Source organism: Pavona decussata, unplaced genomic scaffold, assembly GCF_977016875.1.
Source record: "Pavona decussata unplaced genomic scaffold, jaPavDecu1.1 SCAFFOLD_468, whole genome shotgun sequence".
Lineage (NCBI taxonomy): Eukaryota > Metazoa > Cnidaria > Anthozoa > Scleractinia > Agariciidae > Pavona > Pavona decussata.
Window position 1 is genome coordinate 952819 of NW_028145806.1, and position 25570 is coordinate 978388.

At 39.1% G+C, this 25570-nt stretch overlaps 1 protein-coding gene across 5 annotated transcripts; it reads left to right on the top strand.

Moving 5' to 3' along the window:
* Window positions 1-172: 172 nt before the first annotated feature.
* LOC146450348 (adhesion G-protein coupled receptor D1-like) lies at window positions 173-22413 on the top strand. 5 transcript variants are annotated; one of them, XM_085100410.1, is made up of 19 exons: window positions 173-262; window positions 5328-5426; window positions 6926-7309; window positions 8358-8410; window positions 8894-8938; window positions 12336-12480; window positions 13414-13518; window positions 14685-14751; window positions 15325-15421; window positions 15578-15630; window positions 16066-16192; window positions 16793-16896; window positions 17977-18079; window positions 18579-18726; window positions 19370-19454; window positions 19958-20024; window positions 20432-20538; window positions 21083-21209; window positions 21772-22168. In XM_085100410.1, exons 2-19 carry the CDS (start codon window positions 5360-5362, stop codon window positions 22027-22029), a joined length of 2142 nt encoding a protein of 713 aa, XP_084956536.1. In that variant the 5' UTR covers window positions 173-262; window positions 5328-5359; the 3' UTR covers window positions 22030-22168. The 5 variants fall into 5 exon arrangements, with proteins under 5 accessions (XP_084956536.1, XP_084956539.1, XP_084956534.1 ...); XM_085100413.1 differs by lacking the exon at window positions 13414-13518 and having other exon boundaries at window positions 21772-22413; XM_085100408.1 differs by lacking the exon at window positions 173-262 and having other exon boundaries at window positions 5179-5426.
* The last annotated feature ends 3157 nt before the right edge of the window (window positions 22414-25570 follow it).

A 25570-nucleotide genomic window follows, 5' to 3' on the forward strand; every position in this document is an offset into this window, starting at 1 on the left:
ACTTTAAATAGGATACTCAATTACTAAGTTAGCAACTAGCATTTTAATGGATTTTTTGACTTTACCAAAAGGTGCTAAAAGGTAAATGGCAAAAAAAAAATGTAAGAGGAATAAGATCGGTACCCTTTGAAATAAGATCTGTCACCATATGCTGGTTCAGAAAAAAAATGAGTATCGGCGGTCATTTTTCCCAGTCGCACCGTATTTGACAGTCACGTACATGAAGAAGGTTTATAACTGTGATACTCCGGGCGTTCGAAAGGTAAGCTAAAATCATTATCAGCTATAGTGAGAGCTTCTCTACAGGTTACATTGTAATGACAAATTGTTATTATTGTTATTATTCTTCAAACGTGTTCTGATAGATAGAGCAGCTCGTTTGTGATTCACGTGTCTGGCGTGTCAGCTACAATAGTTTCGCGTGATGTGCTAGCCTCTTATTTTCTGATAGTCCTGCCTTTAAAGATTGTTGGAATAGCGTTTTGTGAGACCTGTTTATCTTTAAAGTCAGAAATATAGCCATAAGAACTTTTGGTTGAGAGCCATCTTCGGTGAAGTCAATAGTGTATGGGGCAGTTTAACAGATATGTGATGTAAACAAATCATTCATCCAAAGCCGCACGAATTGAAGACTGTCACCATCGGTACGAGAACCGATGCATCCAAACAGCTATAAATCGATATGGTATTATTGAATTTTCGACAAAACACGAACTACACATTTATTTTGAAATTTAAAACTCGAGCTATTCACCCACTCTTGTTCTAAAAATACAAATTACATGTAATGGGAAATTTAACCGGGAAGTTTTTCTTCGTTTTACGTCAGTTCCGGTTTTCGTCCTGAGGGCGGGTTCGATTCGCATGACGAGAAACTTGTCGAATTTGTAGGAAAATAAAGGAGATCGAACTCAGTTTTTTAAATGTCGTTTTGGGGTCCGATGGTATCCCTTTGTAAAAAAGGTGAAATGTAACTTGCGATGAGTCGCGCATTGCATCGGCCAGTGACGCGACCAAAGATAATGTAAGTGCGGTTACACTTGACCCCTTTGGCAAAGCTCCCCTTGGGACTGAAATATAGCTTGGGTTGGGTTCACTCTGGGTTTTAATCGATTTCATGCTTGCTACACGCAGATAAATTGCCCAAGGGCGGGAACGGTAAATTAACCCGATTTGACGTGAAACACTGATAAACGTGAACACGGATGATTATCCCTTTGTAAAATAGGTGAAATGTAACTTGCGATGAGTTGCGTCTTGACGCAACCAAAGATAATGTAAGTGCGGTTACACCTGACCTCTTTCGCAAAGCTCCCCTTGGGACTGAAATATAGCTTGGGTTGGGTTCACTCTGGGCTTTAATCGATTTCATGCTTGCTACACGCTGATAAATTGCCCAAGGGCGGGAACGGTAAACCTTAACCGATTTGACGGGAAACACTGATAAACGTGAACATGGATGACACGAATCATGAATTGTTTTCGGAAATTGTGCCACTTTTATTGCAACCTCCACCTCAATTATGTTTAGTAATTCTGCACTTTATTTTAATAAGAGAGCGTCGACGTCGACAACAAATATGCTTTTACCAGAGCTTGCAGTTTTTCGTTTTATATTTAAGAACACGTCGACTCGCCAACAAGACGACCTTGGGTGTTTCCGCGACCACAAAATTGGTTTCAGCAACTTCTAAACAATACTATTTCTGGACCACTTGTGGAAAGAGAACTTTCTCGTATCTCGATGTACTTTAATTTTGAACTCATCTGCCAGCTTGTAGGCCCAAACATGAAACCTTAAAACGCCAGGATGCGAGAGGCTATTCCGGTCGACAAGCGAGTAGCTGTTGATGGTTTGCTGTCTCAAAATTTGCTGAAACATATATGCGTTTGAACTGAGCAGCCAGGAACTTGATCCACATCAATACTGCAGAAAGAGAAAAACGTCGTAAATATTTAAACCCACCCAAACGCTTAAAAACAGTGATTGTGGTCGAGCTTGAAATAAAGTATCGGTACGATTTGGCGGCAAGACAGTGAGCACGTAAACAACACGTGATTTCTAGTGTTTGGTACATTTCGCTTTCTCGTGATTGGTTGAGCCGCTCTGGGTTTTTATTAAACCATGGAACTTGCCACTGGAACTGTCGTGGGGAATTCTTTTGTTCTTTTTGACGTATGCATGGAAATTTCCCGGAAGCAATTTCAGTCTAAGAAAAATAGGTTACATAAAAAGTTGTTTTCCCGTGTTCTCTGAGAAAATTATTATATAACTCATTACTGGTTTTAAATTTGAAAGCCTCGCTCACGTGGAATCACTGGATCAAAGATGGTTATAGCATTAGACTGTTCAAAGCCCTCTATGTTTACGTGGGAGTTTCGAGACCGAACTCCCACCATCTTGGTTTGTAAAGGCGAGCGCAACCTGGAGAGAGTGTCTAAACTACCGAGGGGAGCCCTAGTCAGGGTTCGTTGAGTGGGGGAGGAGAGCGAGAATTTTTTCCCCGTCGCCTCCCCACTCCCGCTCCCCTCAATAGCTTAGATACTCTCCCCAGGTTGCGCTCGCCTTTACAAGACCAAGATAGCGGGATTTCGATCAAAGCGTACGAGTCTTGAAAATCCCACGGAAAAATAGGGGCAGTGAACAGTCTAGTTATAGCTATTGAGACAAATGTCAACGGTAAAAACTGCCGTTGCTCACTCCATTTGTTAGTTGACTCTCACCTTCAAGTGTGGACACCCGTATCAACTGGTGTAAATTTTGCGCCCCTTCCGTCGCGCATGACTCGCGCTCCGCGCCCGCCTCGCGTGTGCCTCCGCTCTCCTGGAAAACGCCAAAAAATTAAAGAAAAGAAATAACGCTTGTTCTGCAGGCTTGTGTAAAATCGAAGTATTGTTACAAACTCTGACAGCCCAATTGAGATTTGGGCTTAGAGTATGTCACACAATTGTGAAATGCAATTCGGAGGAATGTTCTGCCGGGATAATAACAACTTGTAGAGGTACTCTGTTAAGATATTTATAATATACAAAGGTTTTTAAGGAGGAATTTTTTTTTTTTTTTGACAATATTTAGGAAACTTCCTCCTTTTTTCGAGCAGCAAAAGGTCACTACAGCCTCCCCTCCCCCCTTAGTCCAAAGCATCCGTGACTCACGCCGATGATGGTATTGCTTAATTTAACTGGGTCAGGACATCTGGGAGGTCGACTAGCAATAGAGTTATTTCAGTAGAGTTATGACTTAGAGTTAGAGTTAACGACTGCCAAAATCCTGAATTCGAGATTTTGGACGTCCAAAATCCTGAATTCAAGATTTTGTACTGCCAAAATCCTGAATTCAAGATTTTGTACCGCCAAAATCCTGAATTCAAGATTTTGGACTGCCAAAATGCTGAATTCAAGATTTTGGACGGCCGGCCAAAATCCTGAATTCGAGATTTTGGACGGCCAAAATCCTGAATTCAAGATTTTGTACTGCCAAAATGCTGAATTCAAGATTTTGGACTGCCAAAATGCTGAATTCAAGATTTTGGAAGGGAGGCCAAAATCCTGAATTCGAGATTTTGGAAGGCCAAAATGCTGAATTCAAGATTTTGGAAGGCCAAAATATTGAATTCAGGATTTTGGCAGTACAAAATCTTGAATTCAGGATTTTGTACGTCCAAAATCTTGAATTCAGGATTTTGGCAGTGCAAAATCTTGAATTCAGGATTTTGTACGTCCAAAATCTTGAATTCAGGATTTTGGCAGTACAAAATCGTGAATTCAGGATTTTGCAACTCTAACTCCACGCTATAACTCTATGAAGATAACTCTAATAGTAGCCGTCCCCGACATCTGGTAACTTTAATTTCAATTTACTTTCAAAGATGACCGCTCTAATTGAAAACCACTTACTTAAACATTTTATATGTGCAGATGCAGCCGGAGCTGATTATAGGAAGCCCTTAAATGCTTAAAAGCATCTTGAGGAAAAAAGAAGGCATTTGGAAAGCAAAAAAACAAAAGGAGTGCAACGGAGGCTGGCTAATTTATATCTAAAAACTTGAACCCGATTTATAAGATAGTTGAAAATCCCGATTATAATTAATATCTGTACTTTAATTTTCACTGATGTTCCCCCGCACAAAGTACAGATACTATAATCCTGAGGTTTTTGAGTTAGCCAGCCTCCGATGCAAATAATTCTGTCAACTGGTGTTGACTTATTAAATATGAATGTCTCTTAAATTTCAAGATAAAGTGGTCAAGAGATCGAATCTCTTCTGAGCTCATTCTTGCACCAAGAAAAAAAATCCTTCGTAAACAATGGTTCCATTTGTCGTGATCTGGCTGGTAATTTTTTTCGTTTTTCTTGAACCCTGAATTTTTTTTCCAACTAATTTTTGGCGTAAATTTCAATCTTGAAAATGACATCTGTTCATAGCTGGTGGCTTATAAATAGAAAAGCTTGTTGCACAAATTACGGAAATTGCGTATGTATAGACCCATCGGCGGCTACCAATTTCTTTTGTTTGTAAAAACAAAATTATTTAGGCGAAGCACGTCTCTTCGGCCTAAAAACAATTGACGCTTCGGTGTTTTATCTGTTCGAGCAACTTTGACTCAAATGATTGACCAATTGGAAAAACTCGAGGGCACCGCGGAAACTCGCATCACGTGATATAAAAACAGGGAAACTAAAATATATCTGATTAAGTATATCCTTGGAAATAATAACAAAGGATCGCTACTGCACTCGACCACGGTGCACCACAAGATGTGCTGCTAGTAGTTTCCATGAGTCATGATGATCGTGAAGTGCTAATATAATTGTGATATTTTTCCAAAGTTATTCTTGCAATACTCTTGTAATATCTTCTTTGGCAGGCTAGCAGGTGGCGAAAATTCCCAGCGGTGAATAAGACCTCATTTGAATTTAAATGAGCGTGTTTATCCACGCAATCTTAAAATCCTCGGAACTGTCAGTATAATTTGAGACTCCAAAAAATATAAAATAAAGTGTCGGTGTTCTATTTTCGTTTACTAAAAGAACTTTACTTTCAAGAAACAAAAAGGAGAGAAAAGCAAAGAAAACGTGTTTCAATAACCCGAGGCTCCATTGCTGCCTCGCCATACGTAGTGTGGTATCTAATTAATTATATTTTGTTTGTGTTCATCAGTCAGCTAATGCGCCAAGCCTTTTAACCCAACATCACTTGTTACGGATATGAAACTAGATCTGCTGACGGTACAACCGAATCCTATTTGACTGGGCAATACTTGTTAGTCTACCTTAATGGCATATTGACAGACCTAAAAATTTATGGATCAATTTTCTCAACTAGTGTTTCCTCTCAAGCCAGTCAGCATTTTGACAATGATGCAAGGCCGGAATGGTGTGTTCTGTCGCCGAATGTTGATGGTTCTCCTTTGTACTATACACGGTAAGTCTGTTTACAACAGTTTTAGAATCAAGAATCAAGAATTAATTTACAGCAAAATATTACAAAAAGATGGCGTGTAAACAGTGCGACAATCGTGTTGCGCCTAAACCGAAAAATTAAAATTGAACTGTAAATAACATATTCTTATGCGTCGATCAATTCATTGTGGAATATACTTATTTTCACTTTCAACGTTTTTATGTAAATTTCAAATTTATCTTACTTCAGTTCTTGGTTTGGATCCAACTGATCGAAAGCTCCTGGGAAAAATATTGTCACTTTTAAACTCACAATCAAAGCTCCTTTTTTCACAAGGAAAGTCTTCAAAATCAGAATATTTGTCGAAGTCATTCAATAAAAGCTAAATGATTTCAAAATACGGTTGTCCATTTCTTAGGCACATTTTCAATGTTGCAGCCTAATTTTTCCAAAATTCGGTGTCGCGTTTTGATCGGTAGAATTTTTCGCAGTAACCATTGATGACTGACTTTATGCCGCCCTCAATGCTATTTAACAGCAAATGAGAAACCATTTAGACCGACATATACTCGAACATGAACACATATAATTGAAGTTTGGTGTTTACCTTTTTATTAAAATTGAGAGCACTAAAAATAAAGGAAGGGAATTCAATTTATGTTGAGTTCACATGAAAATATAAGTTGCCGGGAATCGCAGTTTAAAGCCGTGCAAAGCAGAATGATATGTGACAATTTACAGTTAAAGGTTTTGAAGTCTCTTGTAACTTGATGAGCCCCAAAATATAATTTTTCTCCAAAAATGTTGTCATGGAAGCGTTAAATGTTGACGTCATGAATTCGAGGCAGCAGGCAGCAGCAGGCAGCAGCAGGCCCTGTGTCCCCAGACTGGGTCCTGTAGAGCTCCCGTTTGCCGGGAGGTGGCCAGCATTGATCCCCCTCTAGTTTGAAAGCCAGTTCAGTTTACCATGGAATTCAGTGAAAAAGAAGTCCAAAGAGTTTGATCTTTATGGCTTATATTTCACATAAGCTTATTAACGGATATAACTACCATTCGAGGTATTGACGAGGTTTGAGCCAACATTTTAATCCCCTTAATGTGGATCGTTTTAAGGCACACACCGTGATGTCTAGCATGGATAAATTTCCTTATGTCGCTGCTTTTGTACTTCATTTTATTTCCTTTGAGGAAGATAATAATTTTTCTACACATTTCAAGATGTTGGCCTTGGATTTGCAATAGTGGATTTTAGAACCGTTTACTGGCCGTTTTAAAATCCTTAAATTACTAACCGTTTGTCTGGCAACAAATTTAAAGCCAAAACGTCACTCAAATGGCCCTCGAAATAATCGTCCGGGCAGCAAATTTATAATAGTGATGGTAACGATAACTTCGGTTGGGGAGAAAGGCGTACTTTAAGACTTCATAGTGTGTTAGCTGAGTGCAGTATGTTAAATTTATCAATTTTATTTCACCGGTTACGTTGCTAAAGAACTTTGTTACTGTTCTTTTTCGATTAGGTGGTAAGAGCACAACGAAATATGAACCAATATCTTTCAATGATTCCCCAAAGAATTGGACCTCTGCACTGCAAGATTTCGTTGGCGAGGGCATACCTCCAGCTAGAATAGCAAGTGTTGATGAACTCTGCGACGCCCAAACGTATATCAGCCCCTCAGACAGCCAGTACGAATTCTGGACAGCCCTCAAACGAAGCAATGACGGGCAGTACAAATGGGGGCTTTCACTGAATGAGTCCGCCAACTTGAGGAATCGAGACATACTTTTCGACGAAACACAGCCGGGATACTGCTATGCCATCGACAAATTTGTAATGAAACTGAAGTCCAAGGATTGTAACAGCTTATTGCGCGGTGCTTTAACAACCTACGAAGACGCGGATGGTAAGAGAAGGCCCAGAGAGGTTCCTCTCGCCTGACTCCTTGCGCTGCGCGTGAGCGGACTCGATCTAACTCACGAAACATCATTCCCCAATTATTTGATTCGCGGCCACGATTCGACCAATTACAAATGTAAGCTTATCAGTACAAAACTATTTCGGTTTGTCAGTCGAATTAGTCATGACCGTGCCTAATACCGTTATGTATATGAAAAAACTGGAGACAGATGACCTTGCAAATAATCAAATATTGGAGCAACTACAGAATACGTATACAGGGCCACTTTGGTCCACACACAATAGAACGACACATTAAACACAATAGATGCTATTATCATGTAAATAAGTGGCCCTGTATTCTGTAATTTAGCCAATCAATTTCTTACGCTGGGGAGCACTTAGTTCAATCCATTTAATCATAAGTCCAAATGAACGAATCTATTCAAACAGTTCTGCAACATATCAATAAGAAATAAAATATATTGACGTCAGAAGAAAACCCGTCATGTATCATACATGTATCATGTATCACTCGCCCGCAAAACCACAAGGTGATGCCACCCCATCGGTATCAAGCAGCACTCCTGATTTTCTCGGGTATTGCGGGAAAGTCCTCGTTTAGGATCCGGAGATGTTAATATCTTAAGACATAAATACTGATCGCCTTTTAAAGTTGAGGAGTTCGCCGTCTTCGCTACTGCCCCGATTCCGTTGTTGAAAAGCCGATTAAAGATAATCCTCTATTAAAAGTTATCGGGGCTAATAGGTACTTATCTCGCCCGCTCAAAGTGCTTTTATGCAAGCTAATTTTAAGCTTAAGATAAGTAGATTAAGGCTTAGTTAAAAATCTTATTGAAAAATCTTTATCGATAAGTAATTAGACTGGAATCAAAATGCACACAGGGATTAATTTAATTTTTCCCTGAACAACTGGGCTTCGATTTTTCCCAAAATCTTTCTGATATATATTTTTTTGTGTGTGAAACCCAAAATGTGATTTCAAGATAATGTAGATACTATTAATTGGCTGTGCTCTTTTTTTGCGTCTGCAGGTGACTCAAGTTCGTATAATGATCGTTACTCAGATGAATGCAGGAATTACAAGGTAATCGCAAATGCAGTGTAGTGAATCAAGTTTTATTTTTGTGCCCTTGACTTCTTTTAAGCTTAGCATCGAATAGAATGCGATAGATACTATGCTCTTTATTCCCACGAATAAATTACGTTCCGCAGCATATGGAATCGTTTTTGAAAGTTATGTAATTTAAACATGTGTACCACGTCCCAACATTTCCTAGCATACTAAATCAAAGGACCTAAGCCGGTCCTAGGGGAACCTAGTAAGTATGTTTTACTTAGTACCAGTCGATGGTCAGTTGGTGTTAAATCCGCTTATTTTGGTGGGGGTGTTTGTTTGTTGTAACTCTTCCTTTTTTGCGTGTGTTTGTGTATGTTTTTTCTTTTTTTTTTGGGGGGGGGGGGGTGGGAGGTGGGGAGCTGTTGGTTGAAAATCTATTCAGAGAGCTCCAAATAAACTAGCAATGTATCAATGAAAAAATGAAATAGTGTTTGTCATTTTCTCACACAGATTTCTGAATGTGTGCGAGTCAGAACTGATTTTTCTCAATGGGAGGTAACAAGTCTTTTTATTATTATCATTATTATTATTATTATTATTATTATTATTATTATTATTATTATTATTATTATTATTATGCGCAGTAAAACTATCTGTATGCACAGTATAAGAAGCACCACAGGGCGCGTAGCGTAACCTGTGAGCCAAGCGAAACTTAAAATAGCACGTGAATAAATCAATAAAATATATATACATATATAAAAAATATAAAATATATAAAAATATATATAAAAGCCATATTATTATTATTATTATTATTATTATTATTATTATTATTATTATTGTTATTATTTTTTATTTTTTTTTTTTATTTTTTTTTTGTAGCTTTATTTATAAATGTTACGATCCCCATCGACTCTTTACATTCATAGGGTGCAACATGGTGATAATTATTAGATTTCTGTCGGAAAATGCGTCTGCCCTCGCAGGTTACTGGTTCAATGGATGGAAGATTGCCTCATCTTTGTAGATGATAGCGGATGGCCCGAGTCCTGGAATGTTAACCAAGCAAAAAACCGAAAGTTTTTCCTAGCTTCCCGCTGTTGTGTTGTCTGCTAAGGGACTGGGGACGAACGGAGGACCAGATGGTCTGGTGAATTAAACATGGCGTAGTCGCAAGGATAAATACCGTGGTCGAATTTCTGTTCATTCTCCTCGCCGTCTGCTTAAAAGGCGCAAATCTAAGCAGTCTTGCACTTTACGAGTGACCGTCCCTGTTCATCTTGGGCATTACCTACTGGATTTACTCTGTGGTAATTGTATTGAACTCAATGAAGCGGCCGAATTTATCTTTACTGCCCGCCATCGGTACAAACTTGAAGCCTTGCTCTCTCCGGTCGAGGACAACCTAGACACAGTTTACTCCCGCTATAGAAGATATGCCGCCCAAGCAAAGTCCTCAACCTTCTCATGAGACCTGTGCCAGTTCAACAACAATAAACATTTTAAGCCTTCAGTTTATTTCTTCTGAAATTTCACGAGTCCAACGCCTTTACGTCGCTACTTCTGTTCCAGACGGATTTCAAATTTGGAAGCAGCGAAGGAACTCTTCAGTGGTTATCACCGGTTTCTCTGAACTCTCACAAGAAACCCAACAAGCTCTCTTTTCGAATACCCTTAGTGAGAATCCTGTAAAAAAAATGAACCTGTTGGCCCTCCTTGATGTCAACTCCATCACTGAAGCTTTCCAGGCCCAGGTATGTGGGAGCACAAGTGTTTTTGTTCACGAATGAGTGTGATAATATAATTCAAGGGTCAAATGAATCTTTCCAGGAATTCTTCACTGATTTGATTTTTCTTCAATGATCTTCGAAAGTCTTTTGTGTATGAAAGACCTAACTCTTGGAAAAGTTGTACAACATGTTTTCCACTCAAATAAAATAGGTGCATCTACTCACAAACAGGGAAAGAGAACTAAAACCTCCAACAAGCAGAATCCACCTCACAATGAAACACAAGACGAAACTCCTAGAAGATGCAAATTTTGCATGAAATTACATATCTTCAGAAAGGAACTGTGCCCTGCTAAAGATTCCATTTGCAAGGTGAGGCCATTGGACTAACTCCCTCATGTGCCCTAGCATCTCTAAGCCTAGTGCAGGGTGATCCAGTGAAGAAAGCAAGCCAGATTCTCGCCCGATTCAAACCAAATTATCCAGTAATCCCTCCCTCAAGTGGATTTCTGCTCCTGGAGAATCTCAGATAAGTGCAACTGCATCTGTGAAGTCCATCAACGTTTCTCCTATTCCTAGTGTATAAAGTCACTGCTACGCCGATTTTATCATTGGAAACCACAACTGGAGCCAGCGCTGCATTATCGATCCTTATGCTAACATAAGCTTTGTTGGTTATGATTGGATTACTCGCTTTGAAAGTCCTGAATGAACCTATAATCTTGAGTGTGGCCCTGTTAAAACTGCGGGTGGCTATAAGCTTGACGTTCAAGCACTCGCCTTCTGAAGATTTCCTGGCTCCCACAGAATCCAGTTCTCTCAGCTAATCAGTAGTTCTACATCGTCCATGGTGAGGATAGGGTTGTACTTGGCACCCCTGCTTGCGGAGCTGTTGGAGTCATTGACGAACAGTAGCCCTTGTCTACACTGAAGGAAAGAGCACAGCTTTCTTCTTTAACTGTCAGGACAGCCCACGCTGACATTGGTCACGCTTCACCATAATGTCCCTTGCATGACTGCTCTTTCTCGGACGTCCATAGCCTAGGGCATCCACTTTCTGAAAACGAGCTAGTGTCTAATTTGAATTGGATCCACCACTCAGCAAATACAGTATGTTACCAAGACTACATTTCCTGAGCCTCCTCAGAGCAACCAATTGTCGACAACGATTATAAAACTAAATTAAATGTTTCTTCTCTCTTAGAAGAATATAAAGACATTTTTGATGAGACTGTTTTACCTGCAATGTCAGGTGAACCCTTTAGGTTCAACCTGAAACTTGATACTACCCTCTATGCTCAACTAAAAGCGCGGAAGGTTGTTATCCCTTATCTGGTTCAGCTAAAGAAGCAACCTAATGAGATGGAACAACTTGGAGTCTTCTCAGCATATATAGAGCCAAGTCCTTGGTGTCACCAAACGGTCATCTCCCCAAAGAAGGACACCGATGAACTCAGAATTTGCATTAACTTCACTCGTTTAAACCGTTTTATCCAACAGGAATATCATCTGAGTAATTCCCCCTTTTGGAGCTGTTACTAGTATCCCTCAAGGGGAACTAGTTGCATTCTTCTGCAAATGTGATGCTCGCCATGGTTACTGGCAAGTCTCACTTGCTACTGAATCTCGTCTCCTAACCTGCTTCATTACACCCTTTGCTCGATATGTGTGTAATAGAGCTGCATTCGGCATCAACAGCATCCCTGAGTGGTTCAACCGTCGTATGGATAAGTTCGTTGCTGACCTTAAAGGATTGAAGGAGGTTGTTGAAGATATTTTCATTAATGCCCCAACTTTCTCTATTTGGAGGAAGCGTAGCCGTGCCTTTCCTTGAACAATTCCGTCAGCAAAGTGTCACACTCAAGCAATCAAAGTCACAGCTTGTTGTCACTGAAGTAGATTTTGGTGGCTGTCGCCTCTCGACAACAGGAATCCAAACTAGTCCTGACCTTCTGAAATCCATCAGGGATTTTCCTCGGCCAAGGAACCTCACAGATCTTCGTTGGTGGTTCGGTTTGTAACAAAAAGTGAATTTCATCTTCAATGGTTTTACAGTTGCAAACATTACATACCCTTTCATTGCGGGGTATGTTGTCGTATCTTCCTGTTTCACACACACATTCTCCCAGCCCCCTTTCCTAGCCTCCTACGGCTCGTCACTTCACGTAATCCTCTTACGTAACAACTCATTGATAGCTGCTGATTTTATGCAATTACAGAGTTTGCCTTACCCGTGGTCGTGTCAAGAAGTTAGCGGAGAATCAATTGGCATCTGCCAGCTGGAGAGGAGTTCTTTAGACTGCTGTAAGACATACTGCGCCCCAGGAAACCGAACATACATAGCGCATCTTGGATCGGACTTACGTAAGTTAGCTCATTCTTCTAAAGTTGCTGCTTATGACTTAGGGCTGGTCGGTAACCTAGGAAGCCTACAGTTTTATAAGAGCGTACAATTATGCATACCATGTAATGAAAGAACGATGTTAACACTTAGCGTTAAATGAATTAATTGTGCAGTTGTACATGTGCTAAAGAACGTTATTCGTAGTAAAAACAAGCATAATTGGTAGCATCGTGTGAATGAAAGTCAAAAAGTGTCATTCCGTGCTTATGTTTTGTCATGTCCGCTTAACTTTCGTTGTTTTACTTTTCTTCACACAGAACGACGTTTGAAAACCAAGTTTATGTTTTACCTGTGCTTTTCAATGCTGTTTAACTCAGTTTTCGGGATTCTATTCAGCGACAGAGATACTAATCGCTGATACGAAGCGCATGAAAACAAAATGGCTTAAGTCAACTCTGCGGCCTTGTCGCTTTGTTTTTTGTTTTTGTTTGTTTATTGTTGTTGTAATACTTGTATAGTGGTTGTCCTTTTTCGTTAAACCGTTTGTTTAGAAGTGTATATAGGAGTTGGTTCTCCATCTCGCCCCCCTCCCCCTTCGCCCACCCCTACGGTCCAAACGAGCTTCATGCTATATCCGTCAGGACCAAAGCCCAAAGTCAAACGATTCTTCAGTACAGACGATCGACGCGTACACCGGATAAGGAAAAAAAATCGATCTTTTGCAGACAATCCTCTGCGGCACTCCTTCCAATGATTTGTAAGCAGTTATTTGTCTGTTCAAAATCAATAGATCATTACTTGTGAAAAGAAGGCTTCCTTAATCGGCAGAGATCACGTTACTTAATTTTATAATCCATTTTGCAATAACTTTGCACTTCCTAGCACTGCCTTATGAACATCGGCTCTCCGGTTCGATTAACCTTCCATCTGACTTAACTTTTGTCGTTCTAAAGGTACAAAAGTAAGGAAAGTGCCAAAGGGATTCCCTAGAGAAGTGGAGATCGGTTTTAACACCAGTGACAAAATAACTCTAACATCTAAGCTCTTCAATGATACAGGTTGGTAGCATGCTTTATCACTAACAAATCAGCTACTTACTAATGCGCATCAAGCGTTCAATAAAAGTCAGTCATTTTAGTTGAGGGTCTTTCTGTTCCAGAAGCAAAACCGGATGACTATTCAACTTTCTGTAACCTATGGTGTCATTGCAAATTAAAGCTTTTGTTTATTAAAGCCCATTACCTGAGGCTAGATAAGTTGCTAGTAGCGGGAGAGGTTATTGCATTTTTCGCAAAAAAGAAAGTTCTAGTACTGCATCCTTACCTTCAAGAACAAGGCTTGACAGATTCTTGTTAGGAAATAATGAGGGTTACTTTCTGAGATATCAACTCCAATAGAATAAGCGGAAAGCTTTCGCGCTAACTTCCTTCTGTTACTAAATCTGTTGCACGACAGCCGTTCAAGTTAGAAGTTAGTTTACTTAGCTTTAACAGTTCGAAATAGAAATAATAAATAAAAACTAGCTTTCACTTAATCTTATGGCAAGTACCAGCTCTTGGGCTCCTTCCACACTTATCCGAAAATGCGTCCTTTTTATCTGGTTCGTACGGTGGGAAGGGTTTTATCCAGTTTGGAGAGTCTTTTCAAAAAGATCCGTTCTCAATCTCGTACCCAGAGTCCTCAGGATATTTGGCTAGCGGTTGGTCGCCCGGAGAGAGTCTGGGGAACTGGAATTTTATAACCGCAGGATTTCTGTGGTAAAACAATGCAAGCCGTTACGAAGCAGCCAATCAAAAATTGGGGACCAACCTCTGGCCAAAGAACCTGAGGACTCTGGGTACGAAATTGATCCGTTTTCGGAGGTGGTAAGAACGCCGTTTTAGTGTGGACAGAATAGTTGAATGCCAAACTAAAGAGAAAAAGATGCGTTTCAACTTAAAGATTTAGTAATACATAAGCAAGTGAAAATTAACGATGGAAAAGAACGACGATTCGGAGTCGTCATGACACCATTTTCAAGTTGATCTTCATGTTAATTTTCATGTTAACTTTCACGTTAATCTTCAGCGAACTATTTCTGGCACTTACTATATTTAATCTCTTTGAAACTGAAAATGGTGTCATCGCATTCGTTAATTTTTAGTTGCTTATGTTTTCAAAGTAACTGGATAAGTGTTGACGGGACCTTAATTATAGTATGATTCTCATATATTTTGTTTTTTAGAGCGAATTGTTGCGGTTACACTGCTCCTAGGAACGGAACGAACTACGAGTTTGAGTGAGCAAAATATGTAAGATATGTTATTTACGTACTTTCAATTGACAATTTCTTGTTCTAAATTTGTGTAGTACTCGGCATCAACAAAGATTCATGTACTGTAAACTGGTTCATGTGTCTACATAGGCAGTCGAGAGCATGAAGTAAGCTTGAGAAAAAATATACACAACTTGTACATCAAACATGTTTTATTTTATTTATTATTTTATTTATTTTGCCACACCACAAATACAATGTAAACAAAAAAAAAATAGAAAAAAATAGATGTAACAATGGGGAGGAGACCAAAAGGAAACTATGAAGCTTATATCAATAACACAAACACTTCCAGAAGCTCCATAATTATAACACGCGATAAAATGTGATTATACATGACCTAGCCATGTGGTTCCGACGATGACCTTACCAACTTACCGACGTTGACGTGGCCAAGTGAATCGGGTGGGACACTAACTGAACCCGCTACAAAAAAGTATTATTATTAAATGCCCTTCCTGAACACAGCACAGCGACAGTACCAAGGCAATATCTATTACTAATCTGTATTTCCCTTTCTTTCTTTCTTTTTTGTTTATTTCACTGTCAGTGACACGCTGCTTACTGGTGTTATTGGAGTGGAACTTAGTCCCCCTAATAACAAGACGATTCCAAATTTGGTCATCATTACTTTTAGCCACGCCAAGGTGAGAGAATGTAATTGCGATCATGCGTACGGATCTGCAACCCACACCCATCATGCTCCTGGAGCCATCTGAACATGGAAGAGGGGCTTGAAGTTGTTATGGTGATGATACGAAAGTATTACATGATTATCTCTGATCAGAATTTCTTTTATTAAGATTCCAGAAGAAAAAGTTGAAAGAAAATGTGTCTTTTGGAAGGAGGACGCCAGGTAAATTAATTTAGTTGGGTTTAAGGTGGCTTCAAGGGGATTCACGCTTAGCTCTCAAGGCCACGTGAATTAAGGTCCATTGTAAGAAAGCTTCAACATAGGATTCCCCCCGTTGAAGTTCTGAACACACTTGAAGATGCAGTTTCACCAGAATGAGCCAATTATCGTTAGAAACAGGTAAGGGATCCGTTCAAAAATTCTAATGACAAATGTCGTGAATTGGTCATGTATGTATCTTTTTCAACGGCATTTATCATTAAATGCTGAATAAAAAAACCCGCGGACATAATTTGTCCCTGTCGTACGCGAATATCTTTATTAAATGGTTGTGACTTTATAATCTCATGGACTTATAAAACCGCATAATGTTTACTGATCATCTCCTTATCAGTTACTTTGTATTAATACATATATTATAATATTTTTCTGTTTTAGGACCTCAAATGGTTTATGGTCTCGTGAAGGCTGTTCTTTATTGAACGCCTCATCGCTTGAAAGTACAGTATGCAGTTGTAATCACCTGACAAACTTTGCTGTTTTGATGCAATTCAAGGAGGTTAAGGTGGGTTTCCTGGGCGATTATGGAAATAAAATTAAGTTCTTCTTCACATTCGAAGTCGTAAGATAGACTTGACAAGTCAAACTGGCGCCTGCTTTCAAGTTCTTTGTATAGTTTGAGACGCTATCATAAAAGTCGCAACCGTCATATCACCGTACCACTAAGGGAGGCGGCGTGTCCGAGCGGTTAAGGCACCGGACTTGTAATCCGGAGATTCCGAGTTGTTCTCGGCAGCCCCGAGTTCAACTCCTCGGCTGCGCTTGTAAATAGTCAACTCAGTGGTCTGCCTCCTGCCAGCTGGGATTTTAACCTGTTTTGTTCAATTTGGATTATCTGTTTCCCATCATTTGCGTGGACTGCCGAGTGAAAACTAGTTTGGTTTAGCTGCGCGCACCTCCACTTTGCACAAATATATATTTTTCAATTTCATTATAAGCGAACAGATAAACATCTACATAAGTAATGTAGTAATAAAAAATAAGGTAAAGTAAGTACCAGCAAATAATTCATAATTTAGTCCACGTTCTTGCTTCTTGCTGTTAGAGTGCTATTCTTCGATATACATGCATTTCGACATTAATTTGAAATGTTTTGTTTGATCAGATTTCCAAGGCAAACGAGCTTTCTTTGTTAATCATAACATACATAGGATGTGCGTTGTCTCTCACTGGTGAAGCTTTGGTTGTCTTTGTTTATGTTGTTTTTATGTAAGTATCACTGTTCTCTCATTAGCTTTTGTGCGGCTGAAATATTTAAACTTTACGCGTGGTTTTGGCTGGATGGACAATAAGAACCTGTATCAACACCTATTTTAGGATCACTTTAAAAGATAAAGGTGTATTGAAATCAAATAAACCCAAAGCTGACTGTTCGATTTTGCGTAAAATTATTCTTGTAACTGATACGGGGACTTTACTCCCGAAACACCCCAAGGGAACCAAATATTCAGTTTAGCTCTAAACTGAGACTTCTCAATGGTCCTGTACTGTAAACAACCATACTACCTTATGGCAAGGATGGCAATGAACTAGGTCAGCTTTTTTCAGGAATTTAAAAAGAACTGCAAATTGATTTCGGTTGTTCTCCCTTACGGGAGACAAATTGATTTCGGTTTTTCTCACTTTACGTCTTCCCGCCTTGAATATCTCAAATGATTTCTTCTGCGAAAAATGTACTTAATTTTAACCAAGAGAAATTTAAGGACGCTGACTACTTTTATTACTGCGCATACGTTCTGTGCATCTCGAGATACTCGGGTTTCCTATGGGTGGTGTCTACTAATATAGGGATATTTTTGCGCGGTTTAAAACTATACGGGGAAAGCAGAACTTAGAAAGTGCTCTTGGTATCCACTGAAAAGAAAATTGAGGGTAACCATGCATTTTTCGGAGATAATAAAGCTTAAAATTTAAAAAAACAAAAACAAAAACAAAACAAACAAACAAACAAAAAAGCCATACATTGCTTTGTATTTTACTACTTTTTAGAATAAATTTCTTTCTGGATCCCAGTAGTCCATACTAAGATCTGCTTTTCCCGCATAGTCATAAGCGGTGCAAAAATACTTCTGTATCACGGGACGCACCGTCCTTAATCTCAGCAAAATTTTGGGGACCGAAAAGGTATAAGAGAAACAAAAACTAACTGGGCAGGCGCACGGTGAAATATCATTAGCTCCCAAATGCATGTTGGAAGGTGGATATTGATAAAATTCGGAAGTAGGGGAGATAAGACAGGTTTAACAATATCCTGTTAACAATTATCTTGTTGGATTGCTTTATGTGCAGGAATTTCAAAGTACAAGGAATACAAATTCGAATTAATCTATCTGCTGCACTGTGTATCGCTCAACTGGTCTTCCTCTCAGGAATCAATGCGACAAATAGCAAGGTTAGCTTGTATTTGAGCACAGCCAAACAGCAGTAGCTAGCAAATTTTTTTTTCTGTTATTGCTAAAGGGTGATATTCAACTAAGTAAATGGTGTTAAAACGCTCGGGCCACATTCTCAACCAATTTCGACTGAGCTAAGGGAGTTACCAGATTCCGCGGCTTTGTTGCCGATCAATTCAATTAGTTTATTTGCATTTTCAATCATATTCATGATTTTGTTATTCGCGTAAATTGGTCTTAGTCTTTTCACCTAAAAAACATCATCTGATTTATCTGAAGGACAGAAAATGACCGGGTGTATGTTCCTTTCAATACCACCACTACGATGGTCATAAAATCGAGCGAATTTGCGCACACCGAGTGCGGTCTGGTACTTGCGCTCGCCGTCTGTTCCCTTTATTTTGTTTGTTTGTTTGTCTGTTTGCTTGTTTACTTCTTTCTGTCGTTGTTGTTTTATTTAATACACTAAGAGAGTCTTTATTTCGTATTTCTCTTTAGCTTGCATGCGTGGTAGTGGCGGTATTACTTCATTACTTCTACTTGGTATCGTTTGGGTGGATGCTGTTAGAAGGAGTATATCTCTACATCATGGTCGTTGAAGTTTTCAACACTGTTAACATGCGATACTTATATTTCTCTGCATGGGGTAAGTTTCCAAGTTGAAGTTGAATTGCCTCTGTTGTATTATACTTATACAAAATTCATCTGTTGAGAAGAAAACCTTTCAAAATCAACGGAAAATCGATCAGTTTGCTCTGTGAGAACAAGATAAGATAAGCATTAGACACTCGGGTTTTAGTAGTGTGGCGGGACTCATTAAGAAGTTTATTATCTCTCAGTTAGTACGCGCGCTGTGTGATTGGTCAATTTTGCGGGCCGTATATCACCGTACGGCCCGCTAAATTTCAATTAGTTTCCTTTCCCCGATTAGCCTCGAAGATATAATAAATATCTTAGTAACCTCGTTTTCTCGGTCTGTACTGTAAGTTACAGATCCTCGTTTTTTCCAACGGGGGAAAAAACTCGGTTTGGTTAGTATGAAGTATTGATAAACCTTTTGTTGTTGTTGTTGTTGTTGTTTAGTTTGGCTTTATTGTAGTAGTTGTGTGTTTGTTTGTTTGTTTGATTTCATTTGCGGTTTCAACTGCAAAAATATACTTCACAAGACACTCTGTGATTGGTAAGAAGACGCGCAACACTTTCTCAACCAATCAGAGCAGTTTTCAATGGAGCGTCGAGTTGAGCAAGGGAAAACTTAAAATGATCCTTCTATCTTTTTTACTTGGCAGGTTTTCCTATCATACCAGTGATCATTTCTCTCGTGATTAGCTCAAGAGATGGTGGAGTTTTACAAAACTACACGAACCAAAATTTGTAAGGAATTATGTAATTAATAATTACGCTTTCCGGTAGAGCTTTCAAGTTTTTAATCAAAAATGATTAATTTTTAACTTATTTCCAATTAATGTATAGTATTGTTTTTTAGACTAACAATAAAAGAATGATGTATGTGTGCTTTAATACAGTGTTTTAGTATTGTTTTAAATCGTAAAGATATTCTCAAAAGTCAATTTTGTCGGCGTGACTTAGATATCAGTGCTCCCTGCCAAATATGGCGGCCAGTTAACAAATCTGATCTATCAGTCCATCAAGTCAAGGGAGGAAAAGATATATCAATGTTATGGCTTTACTGCTCTATGATCCATGATGAGCGAACATTCGGACTTCCTGAGCAGTCCCAGTTCTGCTATCCGTACCGCTTCGTTGGACCGATTACAAGTGGTTTGAAAACCCGAGGTCAGAAAAAGTATTTAAGAATACTGCCTAGTTTGGGTTTTCTTTTAACTAACATTCCTTTTTTTTATTGTTTTTTTAAGCTGTTGGCTGTCATTCTCCAGACATTTAAGCTGGTCATTTATCATCCCGGTGTTGCTCGTAACAATTGTAAGTGAATTTGGTATGTCTAATGTTTATTTACAAAATAATTGGTTTTGTTTGGAGAAGAATTAGTCAAGTTTACACTATAAGATTAAATTGTTTTGCATTTATATTTATCTAACTCTATACTAATTGACCAACTAATTGACTGACTAGTTTGCTGCTGGTTGACTGACTAATTGGCTGACTGACTGGCCGCCAAATTCTGCCTGCCTGGTAGTGTGGTTGGGTGAATGACAGACTGACCGACTGATCGACCGACTGACTGACTGACTGACTGACTGACTGACTGACTGACTGACAGACTGATCAACAGATAGCTTGCTGGCTGACTGGTAGGAGAGACTGGTTTATTAATTGTAAACCAAAGAGGAGAATTATTACATATATATGTATATTTTTAATTTGTTTAGGTCAACGTTGTGATACTCGTGGCAGTGCTAAGAGAAATCAGAAACTTGAAAGAGCCTAACCCATCAAAAGTGAAGTCCTTTATGTACGTTTTACCGATGAGAGGAAGGTGTCCAGTCAAACTTGTTGTTATGCATGCGTCTGTTTACATTTGTTATAGAAAACAATAGAGTAATGATTGATTTCAAGTTGAAGGAATTGCCGAAAAGGTTATCAGGAAATGACGCATGGATTCCGATGTTATCATCCGTTCAAAGGATTATCAGTTACAATTTTCGTTTATCTTGAAACGTTTTAAGGGTATGTACGGTGCTACTTTGTCTTTTCCCATTGCCTCAGTGACCATAACCATAGTTACCTACCATCACGCCAAGATAGTTTTGGCGACTAAGATACTGGCAATGATAATTTTAATTCACATAAAAAATGTTACTTAGATTGTGAAGCGAAAAAGGAATGTCTTTACCATCAACACAGCACCGATCTGAAATGGTAGACATAGAACCTTTATGCCAGTTAAGGGTCAGCTAACTTAATACATTTGTACTTAATAAAAGGACACTGCTAAGCTTTTTGCTAAAACAGATTAAGGACCCTGTATTTATTTCCACAATCTACTTACCACAGTTTTATGTAAAATGTCTTTTGTTTAGGAAAATCTTAAAGGCATGCATCATTCTATCCCCTCTGCTGGGATTGACTTGGGTGTTTGGTTTGTTGGCAGTCACGGACGCGGGATTGGCGTTTCAGTACATCTTTACCATTCTTAACTCCACACAGGTTTGTATATTGGCCTGCTGACTCCTGTCAGTCATTTCACGGTTAAAACCGAGTAAAGTGACAGATATTTTAAAGTCGTCGTACAGCTACACAAAAAATGTGATAGTTCAATACAGCGTAATTGTAGGCAACACAACTTAACTAAAACGTTTTTACAATAACTGTCAAAATTCCCGCGCGCTGATTGGCTCGTAGCTATTGTCTATAAGAGTACAGAAATAAAAATGACGTCAGATGTAACGCGCGCGCTTTCTCAACGAAAAAGAAAGCTAATTCGGCTCGTACTTTTTTCCTGTTATTGTAAAAAACAAATCGACGGCAGTTTTCTATGGTCTATACTCTTATATACCATAAATGACGCCATAAAATGTTCAAAACTTGACAGGGAAACCACTCGCCTTTCGGCTTGTGGTTCCACTTGAGTTTTGAACATTTGACGTCATATTATGGTCTATGAGAGTATAGACCATAGAAACTGCCGTCGATTTGTTAAATAGGAATTCAAAGTCGTTTCCTGTTAGATCATTAAAACTATTCAATTATCATGTCTTTTCTTTTACAGGGTATGCTAATATTTCTCTTGCACGTTGTAAGAAACAGTGATGTTCGAGCGGAGATTCACCACAAGCTTCTGAAGTGGAGGTTTGAAAGATTTACTCCAACCAATTCTGCCAATCGTGTTCATGAAAACACCTCGAATTCTACCAGTAATCGAAACCATCAGTACAGCCATGAAGAGTCTAGAAAGGGGCTTGAGAACATCCCGACTGCAGAACTCCAGGTGGTTCCCGCTCGAAGCCTGTCACCGAAAATCGACTGAGCCTGCGTGTTTTTGTAAGGATGACTGGATGTTGCCCTCGCGTCTTGCACATACTGAGTTCAGTGTCACAGGAATTATCGTACTGTTTCCCAATGGTCGTCTAGAGTAAAAACTACAAGATTTTCGTTGTGAGGGATCAGATGCTCTATGCATTTGCTAACTATAACTAGATTTTCCTTGAAAAGAAGACCAGGAAGTTACGCTCTCGGTTTCTAAACTAAACAGGTTTTGCTGTTGAATAGAAATATAAATTAGTAAATGCTCAAAGGTGTACACATTTTTTTAATGTATTTCAGTTCAACACAAAAAGTGGAAGGTCTGTATAAAATCTTTAAAAAAGTGTAAACAATTAAATAATAAAAAGAATCAAAATGCAGCACAAGATTCTTCCGTATTTTGTTTCCAAGTTAAAAGTTTTTGTCAAAATTGTGAAATGAAACAATCCACCTACAAAGTAAAGATTTTGATTCCTTGTCTAGTGGTAGAGTTTAAGCTCGTAACCTTCTTCTGCGTACATGCTTTTTTTAAGTAGTGTTAATACCGTTGGAACAAAAACACTAGGGCAAACGTCGAATCTAAGTCGCGCCGAATTTATTAAAAATAGATTCGGCAAAGAGTCGACTTAACTCCGGTGTGGTAGCAAACGTCGAACCTGCGTAGACCCTAATTCACAAGTTGCACTTCGTGAAACACGAAAATAAGCACGTGTCCCCGTGCTATCAGGGACATTACGAAAACACCACGGCGACGACGACGACAACGCCACAACACAAAAGGCTTATTAATGACCAAAACAATCGCTCTGCACGTGCGTTTTACATTTTGGTACATTTCTTTGTCGTCCTCTGCAAAACAAAAACGTGAAATGACCAAATTCAAGGTTTTGTGGAGAACGTGAACCAACGGGATTGAATTTTTCATTCTCTTCCTTAACTTGAACGGTACTCCTACCAATTTGGTTCCTGGGTACTGGGTAGTTTGTCGTTTGTGTACAAGTTGAATGAGTTAAAATAATCGCGAAGTACCACAAATGAAATAAAGTTATACTTTCAAATGACGTTTTCGTTGGCGTCACCGTGTTGCATTCTTAAGGTCCCTATTCACTCGATGCGCGGCTAGTTATTGCTAGGACTTGCTAGCGAAATGCCGAAATACAGTGCTCGTCGGGCTTTTCTTTGGCAATTAATTGCGAAAAATAGAAAGAGAAGACTCAAACACTGAGCATTTATTGCAAATAGGCAATTCGCATTTCAATCATTTATATTTAGTGTTCATGAAACACGAAAAACACATTTCCATCACGCTGTGCGATGTCAGCAATGACTTTCGATAGCTCGCCATTTCTGGTTGCGAAATTGTATTTGTACAGCGCATGCTCGTCAGGGGGGAAATAGCGTTTGGCAGATGGGGGAGTCGGTATTTTTGTGACTTTTGCGCAGTCCATCACATTTGAATCAATTATTTTGTAATTTGCATGATTTATGAATTGAGTTTAGCGCGTGTTTAGAACGGCGTTTGCTGTAACGGCGAACCACTGTCGCGTTATCCGACTTGGCAAGTCGAACTTATGCTGGAGTCGAACCAATTAATTTGAGTCGAACTTAATTGCGGCAAACGTCGCACCATTCATGCGCCTATTTCAAAATTAATAGGTTCGACGAATTAAGTTCGACTAAGATTCGACGTTTGCCCCAGGCCTAAAATACACAAGTTGGACCATTTGACAAGAAATGTGAGAAAACGCCTCTCACGGTTTCAAGCTCGTCATAATTAAGTTATGTATAACATTAAATTTATTTTGAAGAAATCTGGGAAACTGTGCTCTCAGCCTTGTGACTATAAATTCAACAAAGTTTTGTCTACTGTAATTTAAACAACATGATAATGTTTTTTTTTAGGATTTCTTTTCGCAAATGCTTAAGTTGCGTAAATAACTGAGAAGGTCTTTCTTCTACTTAATCTTTCACCCGCAGTTCAAATATTTTTCATTTATTGATATTTGTTTATTCATCCTTCACGGGTATATTTCGAACTCACAATATGACCAGCTCCCAGCTGGCGTAATAGATCAATTGGTAGAGCACTGCACCGGCATCGCAGAAGTCATGGGTGCGAATCCCGTTCAACCCTGGATTGTTTTCGGGCTTTCTTTTCGCAACTGCTCAAAGTGCTACTGCAAATCTTTTTTACGAAATGTTTGGGCTTCAAGATAATATTCAGACCTTAAACTACAAGAAAAATTACAATTCATACCAACCTGACAAAGCTGCTGCCCGAAAGTACGTAAAGGGCATCCACCATTACAAATTTTGTGCAGCGGCTTTCTGTCGTGACGTCATCTCATCATCTTGGCGGCATCGAAAAGCGAGAAAAAGCAGTCAAAATGTTCAAGTTCGTCCCCTACTTCTACCAAATATGGCTCTGATTTCATTTCTAACGCGAGTGGTAGTTTTGAGGGAAATGGGGATAATTCTCAGCTGAGTGAAGTGAAGAGATAATATGACGTCACTTTCTACTCGACCCAACTCTCCGTGTGGTTCGCGGACATTTTTGAATTGAGTAATTCGGCTAACCGAATTTGTAAATTACGCTCGAAATGATCGAGTTTGCCGTTGAAATTACAATTTAAAATTTGGCATGGGTAGTACTTTCCTCCTATACTTTCGAATGCTGAAGATAAAAGGAAAAGTAAAACTCTAATCACTGTAGCACTTGAAGTTGCGTAAATAACTGCAAGGGTCTTTCCTCCGGTTTAATGATATAACTGTATTTATAATTGAGGGCGAGTTCTCATGGTCACCCAACAAGAACAGTTAAGCGCAACACTTAAAATGTTCTCTTGTGTTTCCAGATCATTTTGTGCCCTTTTAAACTTCGTAGTTGAGTAAGCTCATTCAGTTTTATCCTTTAGCTAAACATTCCAGTTGCAGAAAGTTAAGAAACGTTTAAATGAATGGAATCTTACTCCCTGGAGTCACCGAGGTCTTGTCGGCTTTACGAAGACGCAGACCTTTTTCCGCATTTTTAGCAACATTTCCTCTCCGTGTGTCTCGTCTGACATTTAAGTTATGTCTTGTGTGATAGTCAATCACTTTGCGGGACTGACTTTTTGAAAAAAAAAAAAAAAAGGTTGAATAAAGGCTTTTGCCCTCCCTCAAGTGTTGTTTGCTCTATTATCTCTGAAAGAAATCGGAGGCTTCCTGTTTAGCCTTGTTAGTTTATTGCTTTTAAGAAAGCGTCTTATCGTTAAAAACGAAGGTTCATCCGGCGCAAATCATGTAAATCATGCAGTCCCACAATGCTAATGCACCCGTGTTTGTTAGGCGGGAAGTTGCACAGCGAGATGCGTTTAAAAAACAACAGAATACAAAAGAACATAAAATACAAAGTCAATATTTATATGTATTCGTTGGATATGTCGACAAACGTGGAAAGAAGAGAAAGAGAGAGAGAAAGAAAATAAAAAAGCGGAAAGTTCAACGTGAAAAAGGGCGACGGATAGCAAGTTATAGAGCAGGCCAGCCGGAAAAGTAAATTTAAC